Here is a 17667-nt window from a genome sequence, read left to right as displayed (position 1 = left end):
CTGGCGTGCTTCAGAAAGTATTACCCTTTATGCTTTTCCCTGGACTAGAAGTGGTTACGCGCACAGGCATACGCTTATTCAAACGTGTACAAATGTACGTGTAAGGGGCGACTGCTCAACATTGTCACATTTTTCAATCTCCCAATTGCAACGTTTTTGGTCGCTTCACACCTGTTCAAGCATCCTCCAACATACCACATGCAGCGCGTGTGTCGCGTTTAGAACGACGTACGGAAATAGAACGCGACTGGGTAGCCTCTTTCTTCCCTCCCCCTCCCTTCCTTCGTATGGAAGTGAGAGTAAAAGGGCAATTTTGGGTTGTAACCCCCCGACTTTTGCGCATTTCTCATTGATGCATGTGCAAAGGAGCTACATACTTGCTTGGTACATCCATGTGACAGTGCCTACTCCCCCCTAACCCCTTATGGTAAAGTCGCTCGATTTAAACACCTCATCATATGACACATCGAGTGAATACAACGGATCATGTATTGGAAATATATTTAGTGAAATTCAAGATGAAATAAAAAACGAATATGTTACTACTAAGAAGTTTGAAAAGGAAAATATTTCCGCCCAACTGGGTGAGGGAAGAGGACATTGTGGTGAGGCCACAAAGGGAACTATCCATTTTGCTGCTAGGGGGAAGATTAATATAGATGAGTATGTAAATTTCGTAAGCGAGAAAAAAAATGAATACAAAAAAAAAAAAAAGGAATACGTCATTGAATATATCAATCAGTGGAAGATAAGAAAATTTCACTACCAAGACATGGACATTTTATTTAAATTATTTTACCAGTTTTTGGATTTTCAAGAAAAGTGTTTATTGTGTTGCAGTCACTTGTCCTTCCCACATTTGTATTTCAAGGCGCGCCGGGAAAGAGGCTGCAAAATATTTGCACAGAAATACCAAGACAAGGGCGCCAGTAGTGGCAGTGTTAGCACGGCCAGCACTGTTAGTGAGGAGTGTTATCGTTACAGCGTTTCTGGGGCGCCTTTTTGTGAGTGCCTAGAAACCATTGGACCATCGAAACAGTACCTAAGCGAAAAAAAGGACGACTGCTACATAGACATGATTCACTTTTTGAAGCAAAACGGATTATCCTTTTCGTCCAATGTAAAAAAAAATATTGTTATAAAGGAATTTACCAAAAATGCAAAGTTCACAGAATTTTATAAGTGCAATTCTTTTAATGAAAATTGCATCAATACTGTCCCTGTTAAAGATGTTATTTTAGATACAAAATATGTAAACATATGTAGATACCTGGAGAAGCCCCGGCTGACTATTGAACACGTCAAGTCGCTAAACAGTCACACGGAGAATTTTACTCCCCTTTTTGTAAGACGAATATATAATAGCGCATTTGAGTGCAAATTTGTTTTTTTTGTTTTTTTTTTCGCTTTCCATTTTATGTGTTTTTTCCCTTCATATTGCTATTTTTTTTTTTTTTTTCCATTTCCCCAGAAGGTTCACAAGGCCAGCACGCTTTTAACGACTGTCGAAAAGAAGCTTCTAATCGAGTGCCTAAAAGTGATCAAGAAGATATTTGTTTACGACAAAATAGACAAGCTAACGGTCATCATTTTTTGTTACTTGAGCAATTTGTACAACGTGGTGATGCGCCTGAATGCGGAGTGTATTTTGAGTTGCTACTCGCGGAAGCATTTCGAATTTTTCTTATACGTAAGTGCGAAAACAGTTGTTGGGTTTTAAGACGTTCGCCCTGCGTTGTGTGCATTTCAGTGTGTAGTATATTCAAACGGGGTGTTAGCCCCTTATTTTATTAACTGCTCTATATTTTATTGTTTTATTTTATTTTTTTTTCCCCCACTGCAGTATTTCTTTCAAGAGAACCCCCCATCCGCTAGACGGACGAAAGTGCTAGCCATGAAAGTTTACAGGAGCGGTGGTGATGGCGATGAGCGCCATGATCTCAGCGAGGATCACAACTGCTAGCGATTTTGTTTAGTTTTCCACTTTTGTTTATAATTAAAACTTTTTTTTTTTTTTTGCATTTGCCTTGTTTATTCGACGCATTTATTTACCCCTCTGTTCTACTGTTCTCCATGCCCATTAGTAATCCGTCCATATAGTTTATCCCCCTCTACACAAAATTACTTTATAATTCGAGTATGCTGTTATATGTACAGCTTAACCTTTTTTAAGCATTCTGCTTTACGTGTGATGCCCCCCGGCTCCCCCAGGGCATTTTGAGGTAGCATGCATAACAATCAGTGTGTCATCCCTTTTGCCCGTCCACAAGTGCTCTATGCATTGACGAAAAAATAAAATTGCACAAGGCAATTCCCTTTGTTTACGTCTTTTTGTTTATGCATCGAACAGGCAAAACTTTGTAATCCTTTTTTTTATTTGTTTTTTAAATTAAAACCCCCCCGAATTGGGGAATCACTATTTGTACGCATAGAAACGTGCGGGATTTGTGTATATATAGCACATGTACGCCGTATGGGTGTGTGTTCTTTTATTTGAAAGAGCAACCTCGGCGAATAATCTTTCCGCTTGACAAAGAAAACAATTAACACACTGTTAAGCGTATCTTAGGAAAAGGAAAAGAATAGTTGGAACACGAAATGACATTAAAATAATTCACTCTCGTGCGCAAAACCCAAAAAGTTTTTTTTTTTTTTTTGTAAATGCCGTATATGAATGAAACTTGACAATCTGGGAAAAAAAAACAAAAAAAAAAAAAAAAAACTGATGTTCCAAGGAATTTTCAAAAGCCTTTTATATATATGTGTAAAAATACCACATGCAGGAAGGAGTATAACCCTTTTCGAGAAATGTGAAGGGGCAAACCCTTTCATTTGATTGTTAGCATGTCATCAGTTTGTTTCCGGAAAAAATACATAAAAGGATGAAAAGATGATAAAGTAACAAATGGAAATATAATTATAACGGCAAAAATTGGAGGGAACTTTTAGGAGATCTATACACTCCCCCCGCCCGAAGAAGAACATATAACACGCAGTGGCGTGTATACCCGTATGCGTGTAGAAATATATAAATTCAGTTTGTAAATTCTTACACGGTCATTTTATGCACTAATTTGTGCTGTGCATTCATTTTATGTATATATAGTGTTGACATTTCTTTTTCTTTTTTTTTAAAAATTTATTCAGGCGAACACAATTTTGTTTTATTTTTATTCCTTGTTTGATTTAAGCTCCCCCATTTGCGTTTTATACTCCTTTTCATTCCAGTTCTCAGTCAAAAACGAATTGGTGTGAACAAACTCTTCACCTTTTTTTTTTTTTTTTTTGCCATTTTTTACTTGTACATTTTTTTTCCAAATGTATTGCTCTGAAAGATATATGTAACAAATATGTAAGCCTAGCAAATCCCTTAGCCTTTTTCCTATATTGGTACTAAGAATTTGTACCTGTGTTTTTTTTTTTTTTTTTTTTTGCATTCGCTTAAAGAAGTAAAGAAGGATGTACATATATATTCTTTCTTATATTTTCTTCAAGGCCCGAATGTTGCGAATTTAGCCGAATGTATGTCCTTGCACGCCTGCATACACCAGTTCGCAAACAAAATTAAGTTAAAACCCGCCATGTGCGTATGCCCAATTGTACGCAGATTGCATGGCGTTTTTTTCATCTTGTTTTTGTACAGAACAACTTGTGCATGTATGTATGTAATTTCCCCTTCCGGGACTTTCTTTTTAAAATGCTCTCTCACATACAGTGAAGAATTGCACACACATTGTGAAACCACAAGGTTCATTTTTGTTCTTGGCTCTAATTTTTTTTCCTTTTGTTTTGTTCTCTATTTTTTAAGTGACACACAATTGCATGGATGGATCATGTGAATTGCAAAAGTGTAAATGCGAAATTGAGAGGGAAAACAAAAAAAAAAAAAACTTTAGAACAACCATATTGAGAAATCTCACTTAATATAATAAATAATGCGAACACTAATGGGGTGAACAGTGAAAAAATAATCAAGAGAACAAAAAAAAAAAAAAACAAAACAGAATATATTATACCCAAGCCAAACCTATCGCTCGAATTGTTTGCCATACCAACAGGATACATAATAATGCTGTAACTCAGGGAAGACAGAATGGGAAATTGCAAATCGTATTCCGCGAACTTCAAAGCTTATAAAAACAACACAAATGAACTGTACGAAAATTTAATATGCCACTTTGTGAAGGAGGATAACCTTAGCTTCTGCCAGAAGGCCTTCGTCATATATGAATGTAATTGCAAAATTTTTTGATGAGAACAGTGTGTAGAACGAGTTTAGTAGCGCCAGCACTTGGCGGCGCATGTGCATATATATGTATCTGTCTATATATATTATACATGCATGCATGTTTGTGTGCATATTTTACGCCCGTGACAAAGACCCCCTTCTCAGCTGCGAAAACTGTGCCTGTTGTCCTCAAATTCGTTGCACAACATTCTTATCGTGCCTCCACTGTGTAACTGTCACCAGTTATGAGCAAAAATTGGTATACTCGACATGTCTTATGGTGAAAAAATTGCGTCTGCATAAAGAATCCACACTTTGTTTGTTTTTATAAAAGCATGCATGATATGGACATAAGATAACGTTATTCCTTTGAAGTGATGTACACAACACCATTAGTGACATGAGCTCAGTGTGCATTTTTTTCCATTTTCGTATGTATGCCTATGTATTTTATGTATGCATTTGTGTTGTGTGAACGTTTTGTGCTTGTGCACAGGGTTGGAGTCTTATCTTCCCCTTGTGAAAATGGCTGAAGGGATAGCCCCCATCTTTTTTGCCGATCGATATATGTGTTCGTATTATGCTAATACCTGCGCGCGAATTCGTACGTGTTATCCATAACACAAGCAAACCTGTTCCTTTCTCACGTCCCTCTCCCCTTCCCCCCTTGCCTCTGTGTAGTCCTAAAGAGGAAGCCCGAAAGTAAAGATGAGTGCGTATACTATGTCGCGCAATGCGCGAACAGGAAAAAGGTGAAAAATGCATTGGTATACCTAAGTGAAGAATACAACATCGACATTCTGAATTTTCTATTGAAGCTATTTAAAAAAATGAACAATGAGTACTATAACAATAAGAGTAATTTTTACTTCAGTAGTTATTATAATTACTTTCTGCGAGACGAGTCCAAATTTGCCAATTTTTATGAACAAATGAGCATAATACAGAACATATATAATTTTGTGCGTCTAAAATATATTCTTGAGAATGTTTGTCTTCATGTGTACTTTGAAGATGTGGATAACTCCAGTGAGTTTTACCCAGTGAATGATAACATTGTGAAAAAAACTTTTCACACGAATGAAACAGTAAAGGAAAAGTCAATTGAATTATTTCACCTGAACAAAAAGCTACTGGGGAACTTATCAACAGAAAGAAAAAAAATGATATATTTAATAAAAAAGAGTTTTATAAACATTGAAGATTTTTGTAGAAACCATTTAAACTGCAACGCATTTGATGACTTCAAAATGGCGAATGTTATGTGTTTCTACATTTTGAACAATAATTATAAAATTAAGTCAATTTTGTATAATATATTTACCATTTTGTTTTTTATAAATAAGTTTGTTTCGCTCTACGGGTCACAGAAGGGGGATGGTGAAAATGAACAGGCCGAAGGGAAAAAACACTTTGATGATAAGGTAAAGTACTCCTTGGAGCACAGAAACGTGTATGCGACGTACTTGTTCGTCTGCTTATGCCTAAGCTTTGATAAGAAAATTGAAGAAGACGCCATCTTCAATGCGAACATTAATGTAAATCAGAAGGACGTAACCTTCGTGAAATATGTCAACGAGTTTTTAGACATTTGTACCTACTCACAGAAAAAATTAAATAAATTTTTTTTACAAGAAAGTAAAGAAAAGAAAATCTACAACTGTACCATGAGAGCTATTAAAAATGCGTACATGAATAATAACCTTGTGAATTCTCATTACATATGGCGGAGAAGGTATATAAAAAGTGTGTTAAATGTTGGGAATAGTAATTATTTTATAAAAAACAATATGATAGTTTTTTGTTTTATTTTGTTTGAAAGTTCCCGCACCGCTCTTTCGCGCACGAGTAGCAAAAAGGGCAGCATCGATCACCAGGGTAACAAATCGTTCTTCGAAATGAATAACCGTTTGTTCCGGAAGGGGAACCATGCTTATGAAGAAAAAGTAACGCTACGCAGAAAGCTCTGGAGAAAGGTGGTGAGGACTATAAAGTTCAGACACAGCAATAAGAACAGCCATTACTACAATACGAATGGTGAGGACAACGAAAACGATAACGAGCACAATAATTACAACGATAAGGATAATCAGAGCGATGATAAGTCCGAAGCAAAAACGACCCAGTCGCTCAACTCCGAATTGAAAAGAACCGATCATGTCGAGTTTGACCTGAACAACATAGCCCTTTTTAGAGTCGATTTGTACAAGCTCAATTTGGAAAATAAAGACAAATTTGAGGAAAACGTGCAGAATTACGTAAAATTGTACACCATCGAAAGGAGTAATAATAACCAAGAGTATTATGTGAGTAAAAAAATTGAAAGTCAAGCAGACCACGAGTTGGTACAGACGATGAAAGAGAACATGGTGCACATAATTAACGTTTTAAAAACCATGAAAAATAAAGAAATAGGCTATATATATCCTGCCAGTTATTACGATGAATCGTATGGTAAAATGAAAAAGGAGAAGAAAACATTCCCAAATGGAAGTGAGACACGAGTGGAAAGCAATGACAATTCTAATCGGTCCAAAAGTACAGATAAAACTTTTAAAAAGGAAAGAGGGGAAGACACTAATTTGCTGAACAAAAATTATAACCATTTTGGATCGCCAAATTATATGAATGAAGAAAATAGCACTAAACATTTGAATGAGTCCGAGGAGGGGAAAAAGGGACCCTTTGGTTTTACAACACAAAATGAGCTCAAGAAACCATTTTTCATTGGCATACATGATGCCTTCGTTCCGTTTGAAATGGACAAACTGATTCTGAAAGTGACCAATTTGAATTGTGCACAGGAGGAAGTGATTAAGAAGGAGAATAAACTGTACGACCAGGTGGTTAGCCACGCCAGGGGTATCACCAAGGGATATGATGAGTACGGCGGAGAGGGAAGCGGAAAGGAAAGTGAAGAATTGTGCCAGAATAAACAGGAGGTACTACATGAAGGTGATAAGTCAAAAGAGGATAAATCGTTAACCCCATCGGAAGAACTCACAAATGACAAAGGGGTGGAACCAATATTGAAAAGGTACAGCTTTGCAGATAATGCCAGACATATACAAATGGCGTTGAACAAGTTGAGTCGCACCATGAGGAAGAATGGTGACGTGGAGACAAGCAGGGACAGCCCCAATGGGGATTTTTCGCCTCTCCATGAAGCCACACGAACGGACAACAATGTGAAAGATGCCAAGTGCAACAATCATCTAGAGAAACAAAACAGGGGGGAAATTAATAGGAAGAAAGAGCAAGTACAGAAGGGTGATGGTGATGATGAAGAAGAAGAAGAAAATGAAGAAGGACATCATCATTTGAGAAACCCCCCAATTGATGTGCCAAACGATGAAGAAGAAATATACCAAAATGATACCCCAGATAGTTTTAAAATATTTGTGCAACACAAACCGATAGGGGAAATAAGCCCCTTTGTGAATCAAAAATGTATAAACATCCATTTTGATATGTTTAAAATACACGACGGGAGAAAGAAGTTACTGCTGAGTACATATGTGAGCACAGAAAAGGCGGTTTCGTACAAAATTACACTGAACAGGAATGAGCCATTTGAATATATGATGGATATGCTATTTCTGCATTTAAATTATAATAGGCTCTACTTTGTATACATTCCCAAGAAATATATATGTAGCAACAGCTGCTCCAGTGGATCCAACGCGAAAAATAATCCTTTCTTGAATTTCATGTGCTGCAGTTGTGATATAGTACTAGAAAATTTATTTATAACCCCTGGTGAAAGTTTGAAAAATTTTCCAATCGATATGCACGTGCCTTCCTACTTCGAAAGGACTCATTTTGTGGAGGTCATTTTGCTTCTTCTGGTTGACATGGTAAAGACGTACAGCAAAATAAAAAAGCTGCAGTGCCATTTTGACACCAAGTGTAAAGAATTTATAAAAAGTTTTTATCACTATATCGCAAAAATAAAAAAAAGAAACAGCATTTTTTGTAAAGAAAAAAAAATGAATATTTTAGCTATTACGAGTGGTTTTCTCAAAAAGACAAGTGTAAAGAATTCAGATCAGGATAGTGTTTTTAGCAACGATTTAAACTTTTCGTCCATAATGCGTCGCTCAATTTTTAATGAGAGATACGGTACCGGGAAAGAGAGCAGTAATGTGGAGGCCAAGTTACAGATCATGAATGTGTCTTCCACGCTGCATTCGGAGCCATGCACTAGTAACGCGAATGTAGGGAACGACGCCACCAACGGCAGAGCTGATAATACCAGCGTCAGTGGGTGTAACAATTTCGGCATTGCGATTGCTGAGGAAGGGGCAAGCACACTGAACAGTTGCAATCTGGAAGGAGGATACAAATACAAAAATATATACATAAAAATAATTGACCAGAAGTTGTATGAGTTCATCTCAGATTATATGAACTACATAAGGGAAAACAACAGCTACTATTACCTTAGTCCGTACTTCTTTGTGTACAAATTCAGAGGCTTGTGCTTTTTGTGCATCCCCGTGTGCAACAACTTCTATTTGATTTTCCATCTTTTCTTTTTCCATCTGTTCAAGTGCTCAGATTTTTTTAACTACAAAATAAGCTTCAGCAGAGGTACCAATGAGGAGGAGCCTTCCAAAGGGAATTACATCCAGCACAGTAATAACAACTTCTTATATATTAATAACATAATAAGAATATTAAATGTTCATAAAAATAACAAAACGTACATGAAGTACATCTCCCTAATGAAGGAGCCACATAATATTAGTAATAGCATTTGCCACTACTACAAATGGAAGAAGAATAAAATAATTATTGACATTAGGAACTCTTTTTCGTCTCCGTATTTTATTCGCACAAAAAGTTTTATCAGTTTTATTGAGAGCACAAATTTGCACATAAATCTGAAGAAGCTATACCTGAACAAGGATTACATGTTTTCTCTCAATTTGGACAAGAAGAATAAGCCCCCGAACGAGTGCTATTCCAACGCTAATGATATAATTTTTATGTTTAACCATTATTTTAATATTTACACTTACTTTTATGGTGAGAAAAACAATAACCCAAGTAAGGAGTTGTTTCAACACAACAGGTATATTATCATTCCCTATTTCAAAGATGTGTACATACGGCGTGATAATATACACATTTATTTGAAGATGCTGGAAGAGGAACACACAAAAGATACGTTCAGTGATAAAACGTGTTTGGATGAAGATGAAAGGAGTAGTGGCGACATGTACGATAAGGTGCAGGGCACTGATAAAGATTTAACTAAAGAAGAAGAGGAAAAGAAGGCATATAAATACGCCTTTATTTACAATTTGTATGAAAACTATGGAGATATTTTTATAAATTATTTTTATCTTGTCTTGAATAAATTAATACTAGAAATAGTGAACGAAATAAAATTAAATAATTTTTTAAGCATTCGAAACTTGCTACAATTATTAAACAAGTATGAAGTAAATTTTGACACCTTTTTCTGGGTTGTCTATGACAATTATGTAAATATTTACAAAAAATATTGTGCTCATGCAGAATTGGTGAAGTTTTTTAACAATAATCGAAATGAGACCATCGATTTTGATTATTTAAAAAAAATTAAATATAATTATTGCAACAAGAAGAAGTTTTATGTTAAAAGAATTTTGCTATTTTCAGTATGTTTGTTGTTGGCCTTTATTTGTAAACGCATATTAGAATTCTTTGTGACAAATTTGAATTGCCCATACGAAAGTGTATTCAGTGGGATTTGTCACTTTTTCTTTTCAAGCAGCAAACAGAGGGAGCCAAATGATAATTTACACTTGAATCTGCTCAAGTCGATTTATTTTAACTTGTTTTTGTCACTAAGTTTTGTCTTACAGTACATTCCGCTAAACGTTCAGTACTTAAATTTGTTTAAAATTATAAGGAAGGTTAAAAAGTATAAAATTATTTTGGCCTTTTGTTTAAACTATATATGCGGAGTAAATTTGCCCTTTTATATCTTCCACGAACTACAGCATATGCCCCAGAATTTGCTAAACGATTTTTTTTCTCTGAACAAGGGGGAAGACAGAACGAACTGGTCCTGCAGCCACATTGAATTAAGTAACACAAAAAATGCAAACGAATATAAAGATAAAACCTGTTGCGTTCAGAAGGCAAACTTAAAAGTGAGCGAAAATGAACACATCGAATGGATAGATGAAAATGGCGATTATAACATCCCCGACGATTCGTTACCCTTGTGCAAAAACAAGAAGATGAAAAAGAAAATTTTAAAGCGTTATCGTTACAAGGCTGAAAAGAAAAAAAAACGAAATCTTGTGCATCTCATGATAAAAATGCATTTTAATGCCAATCCACGGACATTTACATTTCATGATTTTACCCAGGCGTCAGACAACATCCTCACGTACTTTTCCAATAGGAACATACAGCATTTGAAGCAAGGCAGAAGTGCTCATGGCGATTTGTTCGCCCTGATATATGCTCACTTTGTTAACTTTCTGTTCTCATTTTGTCAAAGGGGAAATTTCGGGTTAAGCGAACTTCAAAGTGGAACAAGTGTAAATTATTCGAATGGCGACATGGGGGACACAAAAATGGTAGACACAAGTGAATTATTAAATGATGTCCATAAAAAAGCTTCAGCCTTTTGTGAAAATTCAAACGAGTATTTAAAAGAGCCAGGCATGGCGCTACACTCATGTAACAACATGTTAAGCCTGCGTGTCAATTTCCCATTTTTGGGGGTGCATAGATTCATGGAAGAAAACATTTTCCACGTGCTTCTGAACATAATTGAAACACATTATTCTCACCTACTAATAATTCTACCGATATTTATGAAGGACAGCTTTAACCTCCTAACGTACGATTTGAAAGTGTACCTAATAAATATATTTTTTTACATATTCATTAGAACGGATAAGTACAGAATATGCGACATGAATAATAAAAAAAGACAATTCACCAAAGTGGGTAAGAATGGCCCTGTCAAGCCGAAGCAAAATGACACATTCCGCGTTTGCCGCAGGAACGATATGTCAGGTGAAACCAGTGCAAAGGATTTTTTCCTGAACAACGCATTGGATTATTCGACAAGGAACTACTTAGAAATAATAAGAACAGAAGGAAGGTATGCTCTAAGTGATAACCCTAATATAGATGAGTACGAATATGGATGCAGAAACGAAGCCGAAACGGGAAATGACGAAACTGAGTACGAAACTGAAAATAAAAGGGACACAGAAAATGAAGCAGAAACGCAAACCGAAACTGATACCGACCTAGACGGAGTGAACAAATGTGCAAAGGAACATGCAATTTTTGAAAGGGAAGATTCGATGGGCAATATGAAGGAAAAGATTAAAATGATCCTGCTAGAGAATGATTACAATGTGTACTTAATAGAATTTTTCTTTAAAATTGTTTTGAGGATAATTCCATTTTTTAAACAGATGAACAACAATAAACACCCAAGCTCAGCTAAATCGAGTATTATTTACAACGTTAAGATAATACTAAGTTTTTTTAGATCATTTCAGAACGTCATTTTATCCATGAGAAATAATTTTCATATATTTATTTACTACTTTTTCATAAAAGGTTATATATCCCTTATGTTGATGAACACGCATAGAGCGCTGAAATGTTTTAAGAAAGTTTTTGTCCTCATCGTATTCTTTTTTGGAAACCCCATAAACTCCATAAACAGTCACCCATTTTTAGTATACGTTACGTACATTTTGTATGTGCTAACACTTTTATCCAAGCTGAACGTGGTAAATTTTCATGAACAAGTAACGCAAGAGGAAAACAAAATTATTACAGATGACACACATGAAAAAAGGTCCACGGATCAGAGTGATAGCATGAACAATGAGGAGCATGCAGGTAGTCACCCACGAGAGAAGAAAGAATTAGTGGAGGACAACGAAGAAAGGGGGGGAAAAAACATGTCATTGAAGGAAGACAATGCTCCGCCCAGCAACGCGTGGCTGAAACAAAAATATGAAATATGGATGTACCTGGAAATAATTCGCACCATTAAGAGAAATTATGTAAAGTTTAACAACAACATATATTTAGTTCCTTTGAATTATTTATTTATAAACATGAAAAAACTTTTTAACAAATATTTGGACGAATTAAAGAGGGTTCACAAAATTCAAAAAACGGATGATAAGGATAAAATGGACAAAAATTTTAAAAGAAAAAAGGCAAGTTTACCGAAGAAAGAAAAACTTGAAGATAACTCCGTATTAAAAGAAATCAATCTAAACGACAAATTGGAAGATAAGAGCTTTCTTATAAACATTAATAACAGCTTTGTGTCCTTGTACCCGACAGTTCAAAATGTGAGGGTACCCAAGGTGTACCGGAAGGGGGGGGAGATGGATAAGTCATTCCCATCGACCGCAGATTTTGTGAAAAGGACAAATGTGTCTGAACAGAAGGCGAGCGCTGATGAGAAAAGTAGGGGAAAAAAAGAAGTCCAACATGTTGATGAACCCAAGGATGTGAAACGTGATCATAAGGGAGGTGAACAAAGAATGGAAGCAAAAATGGCACCAAACGTGGAACAAACTGTGGAAGAACAGCCAAATGTAAGGCAAAAGAAGGAAAAGAAAAACACGCACATGAACATGAACGCGAGTGATTGGCCAAGAGATGGTTTGCCCGCGCAGAAGGAAGAAACCGTGAAGGACAAATGCGCAAAATCGGTTTACGCCCGTGTTGACAAAAAGGATACTAGCAATCTGTTATTGTATAACCTAATTTATATTAACAAAATGAACAGAAAGTTGAACAAGTGCAAATTTGTTTCCTTTAATTTTAAGTACGACCATTATAAAAAAGTAATATCAGATTATAGCAAGTATTACAAAATAATATTGGACACTTTTAAGAGGAAATTGTGCGAATCTTACTATGCGTACACTTTTGGAAATAACGAAAATGGAAGCCTTGCTATTGGGACCCCGTCCTACCTAAAATTGTCTCCAACTATTGGTTCAATGGGATATGATAAAAACAAGAAAAGCGTAAAAAAGGGCACAGATTTTTGGTTTACCAATAATTTGCAACTAATACCAATTAAAGTAAAAAAAATGTGCATGAATGAAGGTATGATTTCAATAATTGACAAGAAGCATAACCTATACATTGGTGGCAATAACACTTTTTTTGAAACTAGGAATAAATTAAATTTTAAAGACAATAATATGAAATTAAAAAATATGGAAAAAAGGAAATTAAGAAATAATCCTATAGGCAGTAATGAAAAAATAGAAATTGACAAATTCTTTACAAATTTAAGATTAAAAAAGATGAAAAAACAAGAACAGAATTTTCTGGACTATAATAGTTCCTCAGGAGACAGTGACATTTTACTGTTTGGAAATTCATCGGGATATAATGAAATTACAAACTTCCTAAAGCCTATGTTTCATTGTGAGAAATTAATTGATTGTTACAAGAGTGTGGATCATAAAGATAAGAGCCTATGCAACTGTACTGTGTGTTGCGCGCCGTTAAATGTTAAATCAGATAACTTCAGCTCTTGCGAAAGTGATGTGTGTTCTTCGTTCGATAGTGAAGATAGTGACATGACGTATATTAAAGTTAGCGATGTAGATGAAATAAACAAGAATATGAATATAAATATGCTGCTTAACCGTCATACAGATAAATCCTTTTTTGTGAAAAAAAGAAATTATTACTTAAAAAAAATGTCCATAGACAATTTTAACATTTTTAACTCTATACTGTATTCATCGTCTTATGCAAATCAGTATTTAGCATATGTTCTACCCGACCATAAAAGTTCCACGAAATTAATGAAGAAAATTTTTAGACAAATTTCTAATGAATATTATGGCGAAAGGGTTAGCAATAATTTAAAACATGATCCTAATGAAACTGTAGATGGAGAAAAAAGGAATTATGATGATTATAAATATTCAAAAAAGTACATGAAAGGACAAAAAAAAAAAAACGCTAGAGGAAACTGTAAAAAAAGTGCAACGTCAACCAAGGGCAAAAGTGAAACCATATTGCTAGATAGCAATCTTAATCACAACAAATTCATTTATAATTTTATTCATGATATAAAAACTAGAGTAAAATTTATTGATATTTACAATGGTGCAGATTTTGTCATTTCCATAAACAATTTTGGTCATGTGTATTCATGGGGGAACAATAAATATGGATGTTTAGGGACTGGCGATAAGATCAACAGATACGCGCCTACGTTAATTAACCCTGGCCATTTTTTTTTGTATGATTTTGAAAAGTTACAGATACACACGAATTATAAGACAGAAATAAAAATAAAGGGGTCAGAAAAGATAAATAGCAGGTGCTCTGAAAATATTTTGTACAATTCGTTAATCCTAGAAACAATAAAAAAGAATATTTACAATAAAAATAAAAGTTCACAAAGTGCTTTAAAGGAGAGCTCTGTAAAATGTAATGACTGTGATGCAAAGTTAGTCAATTCAGGCAATTTACTAAATGGAAATAAATACAAAGATGAAGACTTTTTCACCCTAAAAACAAACAACATTTACACTTCAGAAAATATGTTTAATTTTGAAAATTTAGAAGTTAAAAATGTAGTTATAAGCGTACACAAAATATATGTCCCCATTAGTTCTATATTCTGTGGAAATAATCATGTGTGCGCATATTCAAATGGATCTATATTTATGTGGGGAGAACAGAAGCTAGGTCAAACATCCGTTCCTTTCGAAAACATTTACTTTGATAGCTTTAACAAGTCGGAGTTTTCAGATAGTGATTCAAATAATAACTATAAACAAAAAAAAAAGGAAAAAAAGGAAAATAGCAAAAATAAAATGTCAGAACTTTTATCTTCTTCCGTATCTTCATCCACCACGGAAAGTTACTACTTTAATATGATAGACAAGAAGAAAATAGAAAATATAAAGAATAAGTTTAACAAGGGTAAACTTTCGTTTTGCAAAAAAAAGTTCAGTTCTAACGTTGAAAATCCCATTCAAAATAGTTTTAACATCACAAATAATGAGATATTACTCAACGACAGAAAATTAAAATTACACTCCAATTTAAACTCCATGAATAATATAAAAAGGAAAAAAATGAACAACAATTTAGTTCTTGTTCCAATTCAAGTGTGTATATTTAATTTATCATATAGAGTTAAAAAGAATGAAAATAGTGCAAATAATAAAATAACCAGTATGGATTCGATCGAGGCTAATGATACGTGCAGTGTACAAAATTTAATAAATTTACATTGCAATTTACATCAACTGGAAAATGATGATGATAATGATAATAACAGAAACGTTAATAAAAGCTCGCAAAAAAAAGTAGAACCACAAAATAGCAATTTAAAAAGAAAAAACAGCTATATTAGGATATTTGATTATCTGGAAACTTTTATAAAAGCAGAAGTAGTAAACATCTACATGAGTCTTTTTAGAAATGATATAAATATCTACACCAATATCCCGAACAATATTAACATAAATCCTTATATTTATGGAATGAAATTTTATGATTACAACTTTTACGATGAAAAGTATATGAATGTGCAAGACTACTATAGTGAAACGCATAACAGAAAAGAGTGTACACATAACAGTAATAAAAAATTCAACGTTTCAAATGAAAATTATTGTAAAAATGAGCGTGTTGATTTATATAAAAAAGGAAATGATGAAGAGGGTACTAATAAAAAAGATTATGGCAATTCGCTAAATTCACAAAAAAAAATTGACATTCTTAATGTTGATGATCCAAATAAATTTGTAAAATTAATGAAAGAAAACGAAATTATTAATCCACAGATTTACGAATATATCGAGAAAGAAGAAACTGTATGTATCAATATTAAACTAATCATCTTTTTATTTTTATTTGTAAAAAAAAAGTACATGACGATTTTCTTGAACAGTATTTTAATGGTGTCCAATGTATCATGTGGGGAGGCAAATACTGTAATAACGTGCTTTAAAAAAAGCATATATGATAAATATTATCAATATATAATGAAAAACATTACTTGCTCAGAGAATTATAAGCATATGGAAAGTGAGAAAATGAAGTCAAAAATGAGTAAGAACTTTCCTGAATGCTATTTGAGCTCAGGAAGTGAATTAAGCGATTTCATATATAGAAATGACATATATGACATTAAAAATTACACCAGCACAATTGTAAATTGGGGAGATAAATCATTTGATGAATTTAAACTCATGGATTCAACCTATTCGTGTTCCGACACATCACGTTTATATCGTATGATAGAAGAAATGCTGGCACACTACATGTGCATCTATGTATGTGGCAGGGATACAAACAATAACTTATGCATAAATAACATTAACCAAAGTGTGTACACCTTTACCCGAATCAGTAATAACTTTTTTTACTACAATTTTAATAATTTTTTATTCTTGTACAAGTACAATTATTACCTATATTATATACACAAAAATAACGTTCATATAAGTCATAATAACGACACAACGCATATACAGAATAATCCCCTTACAACTTTTAAGAATAGATTTAATACATTTGGAAATAAGGAAAATAATACAAATATAACAAATTCGAAAGCTGAAGGTATTTCTCCAAACCAGTTTATAATAATAAAAAAAATTGTCTGTAGCAACATTGTAACATGTGTGCTTGACATCCACAATAATATATACATGGCAGGGGACCTGAAATACTATTTTCCTAATTATTTTCAACACATGGCCTATGGATCATCACCTTTTATTAACATTAATTTGAATAATACGAAGACCATAAAGAACATATCCATTAATGAAAATAATATATTTCTGATTTATGATGACAATTCTTTAAAAATATTAGGTTATAATGATTACATTGATTTTTTCAAATATAACCACCCTGTATTTTTCACTAATAAGCATAACCAGAAGCACCCTTACAATATGCTAACAATACAAAATTCCGATTTTTTAGTAAAACAGGTACGTGTTTGCAATCTTTAATATTTTGGGACTTTATAACAACTTGATGTGTTTATCCAAATGTACATTTATATTCTAAACTATTTGGTAAAAATAGCTTATACGTGTGTTAATGCTACTTCCCCTTTTTTCTCTTTATAGGTGCACGCTGGAAATAATTCTGCTGTTTTTGTTATGAAAAAGAAAAGAGGGAAGAAATTTCCCAAAAAATCAATTAAGCATTTTAATTAAATTGAAACCCTTTTTTTCTTGTACTTTACACATTTTTCATATGAAAATGCTTCCGTATTTTTTTTTGTTTTATGTGGACATAACCTTTTTTTTTATAATAAATTCCTTAATTTTTTTGTTTTAAATATTGTTGATTTTAACTGTTAATTTAGGGAAATATATTATTCCATGCAATGGGTTTATAATGTACGTTTATGCTAACATCATATAGAATACATTTTTTGTTTG

At 33.7% G+C, this 17667-nt stretch overlaps 2 protein-coding genes across 2 annotated transcripts; both read left to right on the top strand.

Annotated features, from left to right (window-relative positions):
* Positions 1-424: 424 nt before the first annotated feature.
* On the top strand, positions 425-1963 carry AK88_04832 (uncharacterized protein; the record flags this gene model as incomplete). The annotated part of the gene is made up of 3 exons (XM_012482436.1): positions 425-1345; positions 1472-1690; positions 1844-1963. 3 exons carry the CDS (start codon positions 425-427, stop codon positions 1961-1963), a joined length of 1260 nt encoding a protein of 419 aa, XP_012337859.1.
* A 2130-nt stretch (positions 1964-4093) lies between these two features.
* Positions 4094-17439, top strand: AK88_04831 (uncharacterized protein; the record flags this gene model as incomplete). Its single annotated transcript, XM_012482435.1, has 3 exons — positions 4094-4232; positions 4910-17208; positions 17350-17439. The coding sequence occupies 3 exons, from the start codon at positions 4094-4096 to the stop codon at positions 17437-17439; spliced, it is 12528 nt and encodes a 4175-aa protein (XP_012337858.1).
* Between the last annotated feature and the right edge of the window lie 228 nt (positions 17440-17667).

The sequence above is a fragment of the Plasmodium fragile genome, assembly GCF_000956335.1.
Source record: "Plasmodium fragile strain nilgiri unplaced genomic scaffold supercont1.78, whole genome shotgun sequence".
Classification (NCBI taxonomy): Eukaryota; Apicomplexa; class Aconoidasida; order Haemosporida; family Plasmodiidae; genus Plasmodium; species Plasmodium fragile.
The sequence above is the reverse complement of the archived record's forward strand: the minus strand, read 5'-3'. Positions and strand labels throughout refer to the sequence as shown.